Raw genomic sequence first — 15623 nt, forward strand, 5'->3', positions numbered from 1 at the left:
CTCTGTGTGAGTGTGCGTCAGTGATGCCATTCTCCTTGATGTCATCTCTGTGTACAACTGTTGCTATGCACTGGTGCAGCTAGTATATTTCACTGTGTTTTACTGAAAATATTCAGCCAATTACAGATGTCATTAAGGACTGGAAACATAGCTGAGGCTATGGATGTTTCCTCAGACTCATGTAAGTGGAGTTAGAATCATAAAGCAGTTATTTCATTGCTGCATTTTACTTTTAGGCTTATCTGTCATCAGATACATACAAAACCACCATCTGTATCTCCCAGGCTGCCTGTGTCATTAAATAACACAAACTCTTTAAAAAGCATGTATCACTACATCAGACACCTAAGCCCCTGAGGTTCATGAACACAGATGTTGATGGCAAAGCTAGGGTTCAAATATAGGTTGTATTCCAAAGTCAGTATACTTTCTCCTCCATGTTCTCAGCTTTACGTCATGGTTACATCACTTGTCCTAATCCTGGTGTGCAAATTCTCCCATGGTTGTCATTCATTCCAACTAGGGAAAATGCCCTCTCCATCTCCACCTTCTAGTCAGACTATAATGTCCTTAAATCTTACTAAGGATAAAACCTCATTTAAACTATTCTTAGGAAAGAATTGACTAACAGGAGTAAAATCCAACTTACTGAAGCAGATTATGTACCTACACTTAACGGTAACATTGTTTGGAGCCCTTTGGAAGAAACAGGTGCAGTTCCTTCTTTGTAAAAACATTTTAACCTTACATGGCGAAGATGACTTTGCAAATGTGACTAAGCATTCTGACACAGGAGAGGTGATCTGGGTGGACCTTAAATTAGAAGTATCCTTATAAGAGGGAGACCAGAACAAGATAGCGTGATGATGGAAGCAGAGATTGGGGTAATGTGTTTTTAAAATGGGGAAGGGGCCACAAGCCAAGGAATACAGTCAGTAGAAGCTGAAGGAGCAAGGAAATGGAATATCCCGACAGTCTGCGTAGCTGTTATCTAAACCCTTGATCTTAAACTTTTTTATCAGTACCTTGGAGAGACATGGAAAGTTAGCATATACCCATGGGAGGGAATCTAGGGGAATAAAGCCCGAATGGTCTGCCAGAGGCCTAGCCAAACTTTGTGTCAAGGCCTGTGTTTTATCTTGAAAATTCATTCAGCTTCCTAACACCCATATGCATGACCTGCAGGTTCATACCCCTGGCACAGGGTCACCCCACAGTCCCAGTGGGGGTGAGTCTAGCCCCACAGATAAGCATTTTGCTCCCATGTGAAACCCTAGGTCCTGTCTTCTGATCACACCAAACCACTTTCTCCTTTATCTCATTTTAACATGGATAAACTTGGCATTTTCAAAGGAGTAACAGCTTTAGAGAGAACTCTAACCCCAAGGGGAAACAAAAATCAGTCCTGATTTTCTATGAAGTTTTATTCTCAAAATATAAAAAACCACCACAGACAAAGAGACTAAGACGTTCTCTCCCAGTACTTGCTTCCCTCAGTCCTAATGAAGAACACAGACTCTCATACTAATGCAACAAGTGCCTCCCTGGCTCTAAAGTCACTTAGAGGAGGCAACCTCCTCGGTCACCTGACCATCATGGGCTTTGCTTTAGCAGCTGAACTGGAGCCCAGATGCGGGGTGAGTTTCTCAGTGGAATCTATATTGCTAGAAGAGCTTTGCTTATGCAGCCAAAGACACGCGCACAGGCTTCTTCCCTTAACACGTCTGTCTCACATGCTCGGGGACTGCTGTGCAGGGACGCCGGGTGTGGCCTGGCGAGGCAGGGTGTACATGGCCCCCAAGAACTGGTCTGCAATTCTTCCTGCTTCTCGCAGCCCACTCAGCAGAGCACCATGGACTGTGGCTGGGTAGTTACGGATTGTATGTTCTCCAGCAAAGAAGAGTCGTGGAATAGGCTATTTCAGGAAAAAAAGTTAGAGAAAATCAGCAGGCTGCAAGTATGCCTTATTATTGTATTTGAACTGCCAAACTCCTGTTGGCCTTTGAAGGCTCACTACCTCCGTTCCATTACTGGTCAATCATCCCACCAAAAATGGTCTCTCCCTTCTTAGCAGGCAACTCCCCAAAGCACAGAGAGGTAGAGATGGGGCACTAAAACTCAGTGCAGCCTTATTCTAGGGTGATGCAGCTGGACTTATTTATCAGTTTAATCTGGGGAACACCCAGTTCTGGAGCTTCCTTTGCCTGAGGTAGCGTGTACTGGGGGCATGGTGTCCTGACTACTCTGTACCACAGAGAACACAGTACTTGTTCTTATTCTGGGACACCTGCCTCAGTCTAGAGCAGACCTCACTCGCCACAGGGTTCTGGGAAACCATGACTGTTCATAAAGACCTCAGGTTATTTCTCAGGGGCATCTCCTGGAGCCCCCTAAGTAACTGGGATGCTGCAACAATCCTATGAGCCAGTACAAAATGGGGCACAATTAAAGATTAAAACACACAATCTGAATGAGGAAAAAGTAACTGGTCTATACTTTGGACTCTTCCATTCTGAACAAAGACTAGACAAAGCCAATAAGTAACAAATCAGACACACAAAATATTTCTCCTCCCTTCCCCTCTGCTCTTGAAAGGTTCGAGAACAGATTAAAAATCTGAAGAAAATCTTTTTTTAAAAAATTAAAATCTTAAAAAAAAACAAAAAAAAAACACACACGAAAAAACAAAACAATCAAACCAGTAGCACTATTTTTACCCCGAAATCCTGGGATACTGGCCTATTTCCAAAGAAGCTCAGGTAGAGTTTGCCAGTTTCTCACCTGTGGGGCACCTGGAATTGAGGGGCCAGGAGTGATTGGCTGAGCCATTAAGTCATAGTCATTTCCAGATGATCCTGCGGCTACGTAAGAATAGGAGCCTCGGGCCCAGGGATCAGCACGCCAGCGAGATACCACAGTTTCCTTGGGCTAAAGAAAAAGATAAGAGTGGAAGTTATTACTGGACACCAAGGACAAATCATGCATTTCTGAAAGGTGGAAAAGCTGTGATGGGCTGGGATACAGTGAGACATGAGCGCTGGCCAAGTGATGAATGCTGCTGCTCGGAAACAAAACACAAATGCCTTCTTAGGCTGAGAGGAGGTTCCAGGCTGCCTTTGCTATGAATCCAGAGATCCACCTAGGGCTTGACCTGTATTCCCCTTCGATTCTAAAATTCACATGAAGCATTAATATGCCTCATCTCAAAGGAATCATAAGAGTGTTTCAATGGACTAAATAATAGGAAAGAAGTATCAAGATAATCTCTTAAAACTTCCTTAAGGGAGTTTGGCCACTTTAAAAGGTGGTTGGGGAAGTTGGGGGGCAGGTGAGGAGTGTGATTTCACACACAGAGACAACAGACAACACAAGTGAGCAAAGGCAGCACACAGCCTTCTCAATCCCCGGGCCCATGCACTGGGGGGCTTTTCTCAAAACTACTTGGGACATGAACTCTACACAGTAAACCCAGCACACACTTGATTCTGGCTGAAACTGCCCTGACCAAGAATCTATGCTGCAACTGGAGATCCATCAAACCCTGCTGTAGTCTTACGGCCCCAGATCCCTGACTGCCCCGCCCCGCTTACTCACCTGGGGCACCGCGCTGCTGCCAAAAATCCCCTTGAGAATGGCCAGGCATCGGCCAACAATCACATCATCACTTATGTTTTCCATGATGCCAGCAGCTTCTCCCGCCACGAGTGCCAACAGTATTGGAGCTGAAGAAACAAAGGACGATTCTAGAGTCCTACAGACTTTTTCCAAGTACTTCCTTGTCAGGTCCCACATTACTCGTGGCTGTTTGAAATATGACGGCCAACAGACTAGATATGCGCCACGCATGTTTCTGAACTAGCAACTTGAATCCTGCCCCCTGAAGGGAGCTGTAAGTGAAATGTGACTCATGTACTTCACTGCATGTAACCTAGCAGAATACCGAAGTCCTGAAGATACACTTCAGACCCTGCTAACAAGTGGCCCTTTATTTAGGCACAGAATCCTTCAAGACATCTCCATGACCAGGGCTGCAGCCTCTTAGCTGTCGTCCGAGGCCTTCCATACTCACCATTACCCTTCCTCACCCATTTCATGGCCCAGTGTGCAACAGGCTATGCGATAGGCACAGTATTAGATGCTGGGGATATAAAAACTACAGACCCCAAAGAGCAACCAAAAAATCAGATATATAATTACGAACTATGATAAAAGCTACGAAAACACAGACTAGAGAGAAAAGAACACAGGACATCATTTACATTTGAGGCTGTGGGGACAGATGTATCCTGGAAGGTCTCTTTGAAAGAGTCATTTAGGTCAAGACTGAAGGCTGGGTTGAGTATGCCAGGCTGGCAAGAAAGAAAAGGAGAAAAAGAAAAGCAGCCCAGGCCCAGGCCCCAGTACAATGCAGAAGTAGCAGACAGGATGCTGCATTTCAGGGTTCCGGGGGAGCAGACAAGTGTGCCTGGAGGCTGGGGAAGGGATGGACAATGAGGAAGCTGATAGAAAAGAAGGGTTAGATTAATTACCCTTCATGCTGGCCATGAAAATGAAAACCATCAAAAGAAAGAAGCAGGCATAGCAGTCAGTGGTTACTGGTGACTGGACAGGTATGCACAGGTAAGAGTGGCTTGGACTGGGAGCTGGGCAGTTGAAAGAGAGAGCGTTCAGCGGTCGTTGGAAGCGCCGTGCCCAGGGAGCAAATGAAGGATGAAGGGTGGCCACGTGCAGGATGCTTCGGTATCAGGCAGTAAGGAGTGATGGCAAGAACCAGGGTGGCAGTCAAACTGGGTAATCCGTGTGTCTGCACCGTCAAGGCCAGGCCTCCTGAAACTGCTGCACAGCATGTCTTACACCTTTTTCTTAGAATGAGGTAGTATCTAAATATACTTTTCTTTCTTTTTTTAAAAAAAGTTCTAAATAAAGCTAAGAGCAACCCAATTACATAAGAATATAAAACAAGAAGTGATCAAAGACTCGGGCAGGTCAGACACAAGCACCTGAGCATGAGGAGTTCACGTTTTCCTTCCCCAGAAGCTCTCCCGGGGCTGACCCCTGGCTGAGCAGAGTCCTCCTTCCTACGTTTCCTCCTGCGGCGCCGGGGCTCGCACCCTCACTCCTCTCCTTACTGCCCCTTCCTGAGGCTGCCTACCTCCTTACTATGCATACTTCCCACTAAGCTGTGCACTCCTTGAAGGCGAGTATAATATTACTGATTCTCTGTTCCTATAATGATGTGAAAAAGATGAAAACTAGAAAGCGGTTACCTTTATAGAGGTTCCAGAAGAGGAAGAGTTCACCTCTGCTTGCAGTTGTGCTGCCAACATGGCCAAACAAATTGACGCTTGGGTCCCAGAACACCCGGTCAAAACACAACACGACCTGTGGGGAGAGGAGCACATGAGCTGGTGGCGGAACCCAGAGAACAGGGCTGTAAGCACAGCTGTGTCCCAAGAGGGAAGTACTTCTTCCTCAGAAAGTTTCCTCTACTCGACTCTCAATGTAAGTTTAGAAGTCCCTATTATAAATAACCACTCAGGAGGACCTTTAGCACTCGCTTCTCTAGGCCTGGGGTTGAGAAGTGACCTCAGAAGGCAGGCCTCGTGGATGCTTGGATATATAATCAGGACGTAAAGGGCATGAACGGACAGCCCTCACCCTGGCATCAGAGTGGTGCCTGCGCACTGGGAATGTAGAGAGGTGCCCAGTTACCTTGTTGAGGTTGCCAAACCCCATCCTTTGGACTGCAGATGTTTTCCACTCAGGAAGAGGCGGCACAAACTGAACAGCTGGTGGCTGCTGCTTCAAGACGCCCAAGGGAAGGGTACAGAGGACCGCGTCACACTTATAAATGAAGGTCTGGCTTGTGGATCGGGTATTCACAGCTATCACTTCGCAGCCTAGAGAGGTTGGAGGGAAAAGGCTTTCTTGGTGATAGGATGAGACTGACAAGGGCACTGAACATTTCGTGCACAGCAGACTCCACATGCTGCCTCAGGCGGCTCTTACTACCTGTCTATGACATCAGTTCTACTCATTTTTTACAAAAGAGAACTGAGGCAGAAGTGAAGTAACTTGTCTGAAGCCATATAGGTAACAAGTGCCAGGATTCAGACCCAACAGTCAACTTCAGAGTCCTCGAACTTCACCACCATACCACCCCCACACCTTCTTGACTGACCCTAGTGCTCTTCTGTACTAACAAGACCTTATCATTTACCAAGTTTTATAAATTTAGACCAAAATTAAATAAGAGTAAAATGCCTATTCCAGCAGAAGCAATGCCTCTCCACTGCGGTTAGGGAGCTCCTGAGGATCAGGAGGCCAGTGGCGCCCGCAGACAGAAGACCGCTGTGCTGGCCTGGGGCGCAGCCTGCACCAGAGCTGCTGTGCTCGAGACGCACCAGGGTGTGGTGCTGAGCCTGCCAGGACGTGAGCGAGCTCAAGGCTGACCACAGAAAAGGTGCTGTAAGTCAGGTAGTGTAGTTTTCTCTCAATTGTGTTCCATTTTTTCCCTCAATGAATGCCTCTTCACATAATTTCCAAAACATACACAAACAGCTCAAAATAAGAATGAGTGCTCCATACGCGCCCATCTTCTGTGGCTGCAGAATTAAGGGAAATGACACAAGAAACTGGTCTCACTATTCCCCACCTGCCTGAAAATGGCTATTTAAAGGCCGCAGATCTTAACACCATCAGCTAAAAGCTGCCTCTGAAGAGAAAATTAAATGGAAAATTGTTTCCTTTGTTGTTAAAAAAAAAAAAAAAAAAATCTGTGGTGATCTTAGCAACTCTAGAAAAGGGGCCATGGAGGGCAAGATTGGTGGCCACATCTCCACTTGTCATGAGAGTCCATACAGAGGGGGATCAACAAGCTTTTCTAAGGTGTTCAAGTAAATTCCAAAAGTGGTTGGAATGACGGGTTCTCTGCACTCCAAATGAAATGTATCCTGAAAGCAGCAAAAATGAGCACAGAGACCACTGCCATAGGAATCAAAGGGCAGTTCAGGCTCCGAGGTCAACCTATCAGCAAAACTGCTCCCAAAACGAGAAACCAGCCTAAGCAGTTAGCCCACCTGAACAGGAAAAGCCAAAGACGAAGGTGCAGATGGTAAAATGCAACGGGTGGCTCTCAGTGGAGCCTCGGGGCCCAATTCCTGGTATTTAAGAATCTACTTAGCAAAATTAGACCCAAACTCACTGGATCTAAATACCAAACTAATTCAGCAAATCTTAAAGGAAATCAACCCTAAATATTTATTAGAAGGACTGATGCTAAAGGTTCTGAAGCTCTAATACTTTAGCCAACTGATGCAAAGAGCTGACGCACTGGAAAAGACCCTGATGATGGGAAAGACTGAGGGCAAAAGGAGAAGAGGGTGGCAGAGGATGAGACGGTTAGGTAGCATCATTGATTCAATGGCCAAGACCTTGAGCAGATCCAGGAGATGGTGGACAGAGAAGCCTGGAATGCTATAGTCCATGGGGTTGCAAACAGACATGACTTAGCAACTGAACAACGGTAACAAACAAATTCACGCTAACTGCTAATCCATTCAAACCAGAGACTCTGAAAACTGCCCCATTTTCTGCTTTGTACTATGATGGGGTCAGAACCTCTAAAGGCTCTAATGGCTCAATACTTTTGTAAATGAAAAAATTTTAATTCAGGAATCATAGCTTATAAAACATTCTATCAGGAAAAGTAACTAATGTTTTTTCAGTAGGTCAAACTCAACAGAAGACCAGTACTGCATTTCAGAGTAAGAGATTTATCTTACTAGTAGAGACTTACCTGAAGCTGTGTAGCGAACCTGCCGAACTGCAGTATTCAGTTTAATGTCCAGGCCTTCTGCTAAAGCCACAGGCACACACGAGTAGCCATTCCTCACCGTCAGGTGGCTGCCAGTAAACTCAAAGTCATCATCCTAAGGAGGACAGAAAAGGGCATTCTTTCACACTTTCTTAGTCTAACTGATGTCATTTGTACTGAGTCCTATAAAACAACACTGGAAAAACACAAGCTTGTGAAAAGTTAGTATTCTAAGACAGAAACTAAAGGACAATCCCTCAGTCTTCAACTACGGCTGCCCCAGGAAACTGAAGGGAAAAGGGAAAAAAAGCCAAAATGTCGCTTACGGCTAACTGTGGGCAGTGAAATTAGGGCATTTTCTTTTTTCCTGAGACAGACTTTCTAACATCAAAGCCCTACACCACCAAGCTCAGACTGTCCCTAGAGGGCAGGAGAGGGAAGAAAGCTGATTCAGTAAGTTCAGATGATTAGCTACCACAACAGTTATCATTTTCACCTGCACTACAGATTTGGCAGGACATTAGGATCACCATCCTAATTACATTTTCTGCTACATTAACAGCGAAATCAGTTTTCATGCCCTAAACGTACAAGTTTTAAAGTCGAGGAAAACTTCCAAAACTAAAGTTGGTCAAACTAGATGAAGGCAATACAGGATTATAAAGACTCGCTCAAGATAATCCATAGAGTGAAGAAGTCAAGATTTCACCTGGAAGAATTCCCAAAATGATTTCATGTCTCTGAATTTACTGAAAAATCTTCCAAACAGAAAAACTTTTGAAGGTTATTTGATATTTCTAATTTCATTAAACTTCTGGGAAAAACATACCACAGTTCTTAGGAATTAGATAAAAAAATATATTGGGTTGGCAGCAGAACACTCACTACTTAAGTGACTGACTCATCTGTTCTCCATATGGATCATCACCTACATTCAACTTGAAATTAATATATATCAAAACTTCAAATGATAGATCAGTGACTAGGATAGGAGTAATTCAGTATTTACATGAAAAACCATAAGGAAACTGGAAATTCTGCAAGATATGTACCACTAACAAGTCCAATCCTTACCATAACTCAAATTCTAAAGACCACGAGGACATGCTCTAAAGATGAGGAAGTCAAAACAATTTTACTAGGAAAATGCATAATGAAAATGAAAATATGTAGGTAAAATATAATATTTACTCCTATACAATCTTCATTTCAGTTCAGTTCAGTCGCTCAGTCGTGTCCAACTCTTTGCGACCCCATGAATTGCAGCACGCCAGGCCTCCCTGTCCATCACCAACTCCCAGAGTTCACTCAGACTCACGTCCATCGATTCAGTGATGCCATCCAGCCATCTCATCCTCTGTCGTCCCCTTCTCCTCCTGCCCCCAATCCCTCCCAGCATCAGAGTCTTTTCCAATGAGTCAACTCTTCGCATGAGGTGGCCAAAGTACTGGAGTTTCAGCTTTAGCATCATTCTTTCCAAAGAAGTCCCAGGGCTGATCTCCTTCAGAATGGACTGGTTGGATCTCCTTAAGTCTGGCCAAAGTCTCAGATTTAGAGACTGGTTCATTAACATCTAAGAAATGCTGTGATTTGTCACAAGTTCAAGACTAAATCACACTGAAAACACCTAAAAATAACTTAACAAAAGATGTGTAAGACTGGTACACTGAGAACTATACCTAAATAAATGGAGAGACAGACCATGTTCAAACATTTCAAGACTCACTATTGTTGAGATGACAATCGTAGAAGGTAATTTTTATAGAAACTGATATGCTGGTTCTAAAATTTTATAGAGGTGTCAACTTAAAAAATGTACAAGCTGCAAGTTTTATCTGAGGCAAAATGAGGATTATAGTCAGGGAGGCAGCACTTCAGACAGCTCTGAGAAACCGCTTCAGAGAGGCAGGGAGGAAAGCCGGCACACACTGATTCTGGTAATTGGGGAGCACATGCAATCAAAGCACGTATTTTTTACAGAAGGTTACTGCTGGTCTCGTTACTGCGAGTCCCAAGAAGCAGACATCACCATGAAGCATTCAGTGCTCTTCAGATACGAGAAGATGCGAGTGTACGTACTTGCTCAGTTGTGTCTGACTCTCTAGGACCCCACAGACTGTAGCCCGCCAAGATCCTCTGTCCTGCCAGGGATTTTCCTGGCAAGAATACTGGAGTGGGTTGCCGTTTCCTCCTCCAGGGGACCTTCCTGACCCAGGGATTGAACCCACATCTACTGTGTCACCTGCACTGGCAGGCAGACTCTTTAGCTCTGAGCCATCTGGGAATCCCAGAGATACAAGAGGTAGGCTAATCAGCTCTGGAAAATATTAACTATCTGAAGACCTGTTCTGCCAGCTTTTCCCAGAGCACAGAGTGCCTCATTTCTGCTGTCTGCCCTAAACTCCTTTCAGAGGGTGTTGAAAATTAGCTGCAGCAGCACAAGATTTAATCCTTGTAGAGGCAGATGGCAAGTGCTGATTTGTAGTTGAGAGATCTGAACTAGTCAAAAACACTTTCAAAAGAGAACAAAGGTGAAGTTCTACTTGATTTCAAATTGTCCTATAAAGCAACCATGATCAGGACAGTGTGACAGTGGCACGGAGAGAGACAGTTGTTGAATGGAAGAACTGATTTTCAACAAATGTGACAAATGAAGAAAAAAGATGGTGCTAGATTAATAAGATAACCATATAGAAAACTATGAACTACGCTCACCTCTCACTATATACAAAAATTAACTGAAAATGAGTCATAGACCTAACATAAGAGCTAAATTCATAAAACTTTAGGAAGAAAATAGAGAATCTTTGCAGTCCTGGTTTAGACAAATATTTTTCAGGATACAAAAAGGACAAAGCCTAAAAGAAAGAGTCGACAAATAGGACTTTATAAAATTAAAAATATTTCTCTTTGAAAGATATCACTTAGAAAAGGAAAATGCAAGCTGCAGACTGGAAGAAAGAATTTTCAAACCATAAATCTGACAAAAGAATTATATCCAGGATTTTAAGAACATAATGAACTCTTACAAGAGAACAAACAACTAGATTTTTTAAAAGTAGGCAAGAGATCTAACAGCCTTTTCACCAAATAACTGACATATGAATGGCCAATAAGCACATAAAACGGAGAAGGCAATGGCAATCCACTCCAGTACTCTTGCCTGGAAACTCCCATGGATGGAGGAGCCTGGTAGGCTGCAGTCCATGGGGTCGCTGAGGGTTGGACACGACTGAACGACTTCACTTTCACTTTTCACTTTCATGCATTGGAGAAGGAAATGGCAACCCACTCCAGTGTTCTTGCCTGGAGAATCCCAGGGACGGGGGAGCCTGGTGGGCTGCTGTCTATGGGGTCGAGCAGAGTTGGACATGACTGAAGCGACTTAGCAGCAGTAAGCACATGAAAAGATGCTTCACTTTATTGGTCATCACAGAAGTGCAAATTAAAACCACAATGAAAAATTACTAACCAACCTTAAAAACAGTTAAAAAATTTAAAGCTGACAGAGTATCAAGTGCTGGTGAGGGTGTGGAACAACAGAACTTATGTACACTACTGTTGAGAATGTAGTTTCGAAAACACTTTAAAAATCTACTTCCCACAGTAAAAATTTTACTTCTAGATATTTACCCAAGAGAAAGACATGAATGTTCATAGTAGCTTCAAGTATTTATAGCCAAAAACAAAACAACCTAAATGTCTAAATATGTACCAGTGAATGGATACATTGCGGCATATCCATTCAATGGATATGATATTACTAAACAACAAAAGGAGCCAACTACGGAAACATACAACAACGAATCTCCAAATGTAAAGTCACACACAAAAGGCTACGGACAGTGCAATTATGTGCTGCATGGTTCAATTTACATGTAATTCTAGGAAAAGCAAAACTGTAACGACAGAAAGCAAATTGGTGGTTGTGCAGGGCCAGGAGCTGAAGGGCTGGGGACTGAATGCAAAGGGGTGAGAGAGAACTTTTCAGGATGACAGACACGTTCTATATCTTAAAATGTGGTGGTGGTTCATAACCATTTAAGTTTGGCAAAATATCAAACTGCTCACTTAAAATAGGTTTTATTGTATATACATTATAACTAACTAAAGCTGTTTAAAAACACACATCAGATAAATTAACAGTCTCTCTTAGGAGCCTCTCAGAGACATGTGCAACAAAATACATGGCAAAGGAGTTTTTACCTGATCCCAGTGCTTGAGGGAGAGTGTGGAGAGAGGCGTGGCATTAGCAAACTCCAGATTTGCAAAATGCCAATCAAGTATCTGTCTGTCTCTTGATGAGAGATATACATCACTGCAAAATGACAACGAAGGAGCTCAAGGTTACTAAAGGGCATTACTACCATTCTCAATGGGCTGATGTTGATGATATCAGTGGGACTATGCCTTATGTGAAGAAATTCTAAGTCAAAAACAGGATCTCATCTGTCTTATTAAACCCTTTATTGCTAGTGCCTAGGAGCAGTGCCAAGCTTCCTACATAAAGCAAAGGCCTAACTGTAATTCGGATAAAAAAATTAGTCTGGAAAAAAGTCTTCTTTATACTATTTACCTTGTATTATAAAAGCTTACTTGTATCCTTTTTTTGTGTGTTTTATATTTTGAATAAAGCATTTTTTAAAAAAGCAAGACGGGTGGCATCCCTGACTGGAGAAAAGAGCAATGTATGTGGATGCCGGATGCCACATGGAGCACTTGTCACCATGTAAGGGTGCACTGTCAGAAATTAAGTGTAACACTTTTCTGATCCTCAGAATTTTGAAATTTAAAGCAATACCACTTTCTACCTCACTCAAAGACAATTTGCATTCAAATATCAAATCTTATGGGAAAAAGCTATCGTTTTAAGAAAGATACCTTGATTTAAGCATCTAGGACACTCTTACATATTACCATATAAGAACAGAGTATTAAGGACCCTGTTCTGCATGCACAGACACCTTCCATTCATGAAATAGTCTACAATGCATTCACTGAGCATACATAGGAGGCCAGGGTCTTTGTAATCTTCCTTCTAAATTTAATGGAGAGAAGAGTAAAAGCTATCTGTTGGAGCATTTATTTACCTTGGGGGATTGGCTTCCAACTCTTGAAGTTTTTCTTCTAGTTTTCCTTGTGTCTCAGCTAATTCATCATATTCCTGATGGAATTAAGAGAACCAGGTTGGTCAGGATGAGTCAGAGATGCACCTAGTTATTTGCAACACAGAGGGTTAGGCCTGCACCACGCCCCTGTTCAGGTCAATTACAAGAGTGCCTTCGCCCAAGGCTGGGTCACGATGCATGTAACAGGGGGGTGTGGTGGGGGAAGAGGATGAAGAAGAAACACACTAGTATGCTACACAGGAAGGATAAAAAAGAATAGTGACTGTCACTTCTCATGCATTTACTGTGTCTCTAGTATGAATAAGCCCTTCAGATCCCTCTACAAGTAAGGTAGTACTTAAGACCATGTCACAGATGAGGTGACTAAGGCGTCGAAAGTCACATGGCTAGGAGATTCTAAGTTAAGAGATTTCAACCAGACGGTCTGACTCCAATAACTCTGAAGTCCACCTTCATTAACATTACTCTAAACTGTCATGGATAAACTATCACGGAGGGCTAACCTGAGATGCAGGTAAGCTAAAGGATGATATTGTGAAAACAAGGTAGGAATTCTGCAGAAAAAGCAGACAAAACTAACCCATTAAGTCCCCAGGGCTCCTGTGTACCAAACCCTCTTCTTACTATTCTAGGCGCCTGTCACTGGCTAATGGCCAAAATTTCCCAGATCTATATGATCACTTAGGATTCCAAATAAAATCAGGAGGCATGTATGTACATCATACCTTACACAGGGCAGTTAGATCCCTGTGTTTGCTTTTCACTAAGAACTCAGCAGTGATATCTCTGGGTGGTTTGACTTCAGATGCTTCTTTGTATTGCTGATGGAGTTCCTTAATTTTCTCTTTTAAATTTACCATCTAAGAGAGAAAAACACAAATTTGCCATTACAGACAGTGACATAATTCATCACCAAAGCATGTACTTTGGCTCCTCCCCTAAACTGCTGTTATACCAAAACAGGGTTACACTGCAACATGTATGGAATTAAGTACCTCTTCCAAATGATGATATTTAAAACGGGAAAAAATCCTACATGGCTCAACACAGAGGCATCAAATCACTATCAAACAGGCAGGATTGACTCTGTCTTCCAAAACAAATGGAAGAACCAGGAGTATCCCATTAATAAAAATAATGTCCCCCAAATACAAATTAATTCAAAATTTAACTACCAGGTAAAAGAAACTGTCAACAATAAAACAGTTTTGGGAAACAAATTATCATGATTTGTCTTTTAAAAACGTAAAAGGTCAAATCATCACATCAAGAACCTTAAGGAACCATTCCCAATGTCAGTTCTTCCAGGTTTCTGAGGGGAAGGTTAAAGCCTGAGACTAGGAGCGCCACACCAGCTCTCGCCGTTGGTTCTCTGCCACTCTTCTCGCGTCCTCCACACCACAGTTCGTGAAGGAGGTGTGCCAGAGACCTCTTCATTTGACAAGATAAAGACATGAAGCACAGTCGAAGAGGGAGGCCAAGAGCCCAGCCAAAAGATGCACCCAGATTTTGCAATTATAAAGCCTCCAAGTTTGCAGCTGGCAGGATGCGGAGAAACAGTTTCCCAGTCTGGAGCTGGGGCTCTGGAAGGTGAAATACACAAGGGCCCCCTTATTCGTACCACTGAGGAATATCCTCATATTGGCACCTCAAGTGAAATCCTTAGGCCAACGAATTATGATCCTGGCTACTGACATGTTGTCTTCATCAGTGGGAACTTGACCCCAGCACAGCTGATCTCCCTTTTCATCCTAGACTCCAGCAGAGGGCACTAGACCAGCTTTGCAACAGTCAAAGGCAATCTGTTACAGCAAAGATCTGTTTCTCCCAGCAACAATTATCAATAATGTCATACTGAAAGACTGACAGATAAAAATACAGAATTTTACCTTATTAAGAAGTTCCTTCAGTTCCTCCTGAGTTTTCACTATCTTCTTCCAATGTTCAATCTGTTCATCTTTGACATGCTTTTCTTGTAACCTGAAGAGACAATATATGTGCTTTGCTCACACAGCTACCCGTGCTGTGTAAGACAGGTGCCCATCCACAACATTTGATGGTATCAAGGCCCACTAAAATTTCTAAGACTTTGGAATAAGAAAGTTGGCTGGTGGCAAATTATTTTGTAGGTTATTTAAGTACAATCAATTCAATACCATAAAAGATATGAATTTTACAATTGAGAGAGCCTTAAGGATCATGTATGGACTTATTTTAAAAAGCTTTATTTTTAGATTTAACTATCATATGAAAATAAGTGAAAACTAGCTCAAATAAGACTTGATGGAAACTTAAAACACTACCCAGCAATCTATAAACAAAATCCACAATACAATAAGCAGTATCAAAGTACTTACTGAATGACAACTTCCAATGCCTGGCCAAGGGACACAGGCTTATTATTGAGGACGTTGAAGTCCAGTTGATGACTAAGGTAAGATGTAGCTTCTAGCAACCGGTTAAACTCTTGCTCTACCATTTCATCTTTCTCTTTAGGAACCTGAAAATTCGAAGTAGGGCAGAGTTGGTCCTTACAAGACTAAACATAGCCATCCATGAAAACACAAATGCTCTACAGTTTAAAAGGTCAAAATATGTATCTCAAAGGAGAGGCCTTTGAGGACAATGATTCAAACTATCTTTTCTATGAAGTGGTCAATTCCATTAAATGAGATATG

At 42.8% G+C, this 15623-nt stretch overlaps 1 protein-coding gene across 2 annotated transcripts in view; it reads right to left on the reverse strand.

Moving 5' to 3' along the window:
• Positions 1 to 1406: 1406 nt before the first annotated feature.
• Positions 1407 to 15623, reverse strand: part of KDM1A (lysine demethylase 1A) — a 66346-nt gene continuing 52129 nt past the window's right edge. For both annotated transcript variants that reach the window (XM_002685717.5, XM_005203319.3), the window contains 11 exons: positions 15303 to 15445; positions 14835 to 14925; positions 13671 to 13805; positions 12907 to 12980; positions 12023 to 12134; positions 7799 to 7931; positions 5713 to 5900; positions 5268 to 5382; positions 3595 to 3722; positions 2782 to 2928; positions 1407 to 1915 (listed from right to left, as the gene is read on the reverse strand). In XM_002685717.5, coding sequence (XP_002685763.1) covers positions 1730 to 1915; positions 2782 to 2928; positions 3595 to 3722; positions 5268 to 5382; positions 5713 to 5900; positions 7799 to 7931; positions 12023 to 12134; positions 12907 to 12980; positions 13671 to 13805; positions 14835 to 14925; positions 15303 to 15445 — 1452 coding nt within the window. In that variant the 3' untranslated portion in view covers positions 1407 to 1729. The remainder of the gene's footprint in view (positions 1916 to 2781; positions 2929 to 3594; positions 3723 to 5267; positions 5383 to 5712; positions 5901 to 7798; positions 7932 to 12022; positions 12135 to 12906; positions 12981 to 13670; positions 13806 to 14834; positions 14926 to 15302; positions 15446 to 15623) is intronic.

The sequence above is a fragment of the Bos taurus genome, chromosome 2 (assembly GCF_002263795.3).
Source record: "Bos taurus isolate L1 Dominette 01449 registration number 42190680 breed Hereford chromosome 2, ARS-UCD2.0, whole genome shotgun sequence".
Lineage (NCBI taxonomy): Eukaryota > Metazoa > Chordata > Mammalia > Artiodactyla > Bovidae > Bos > Bos taurus.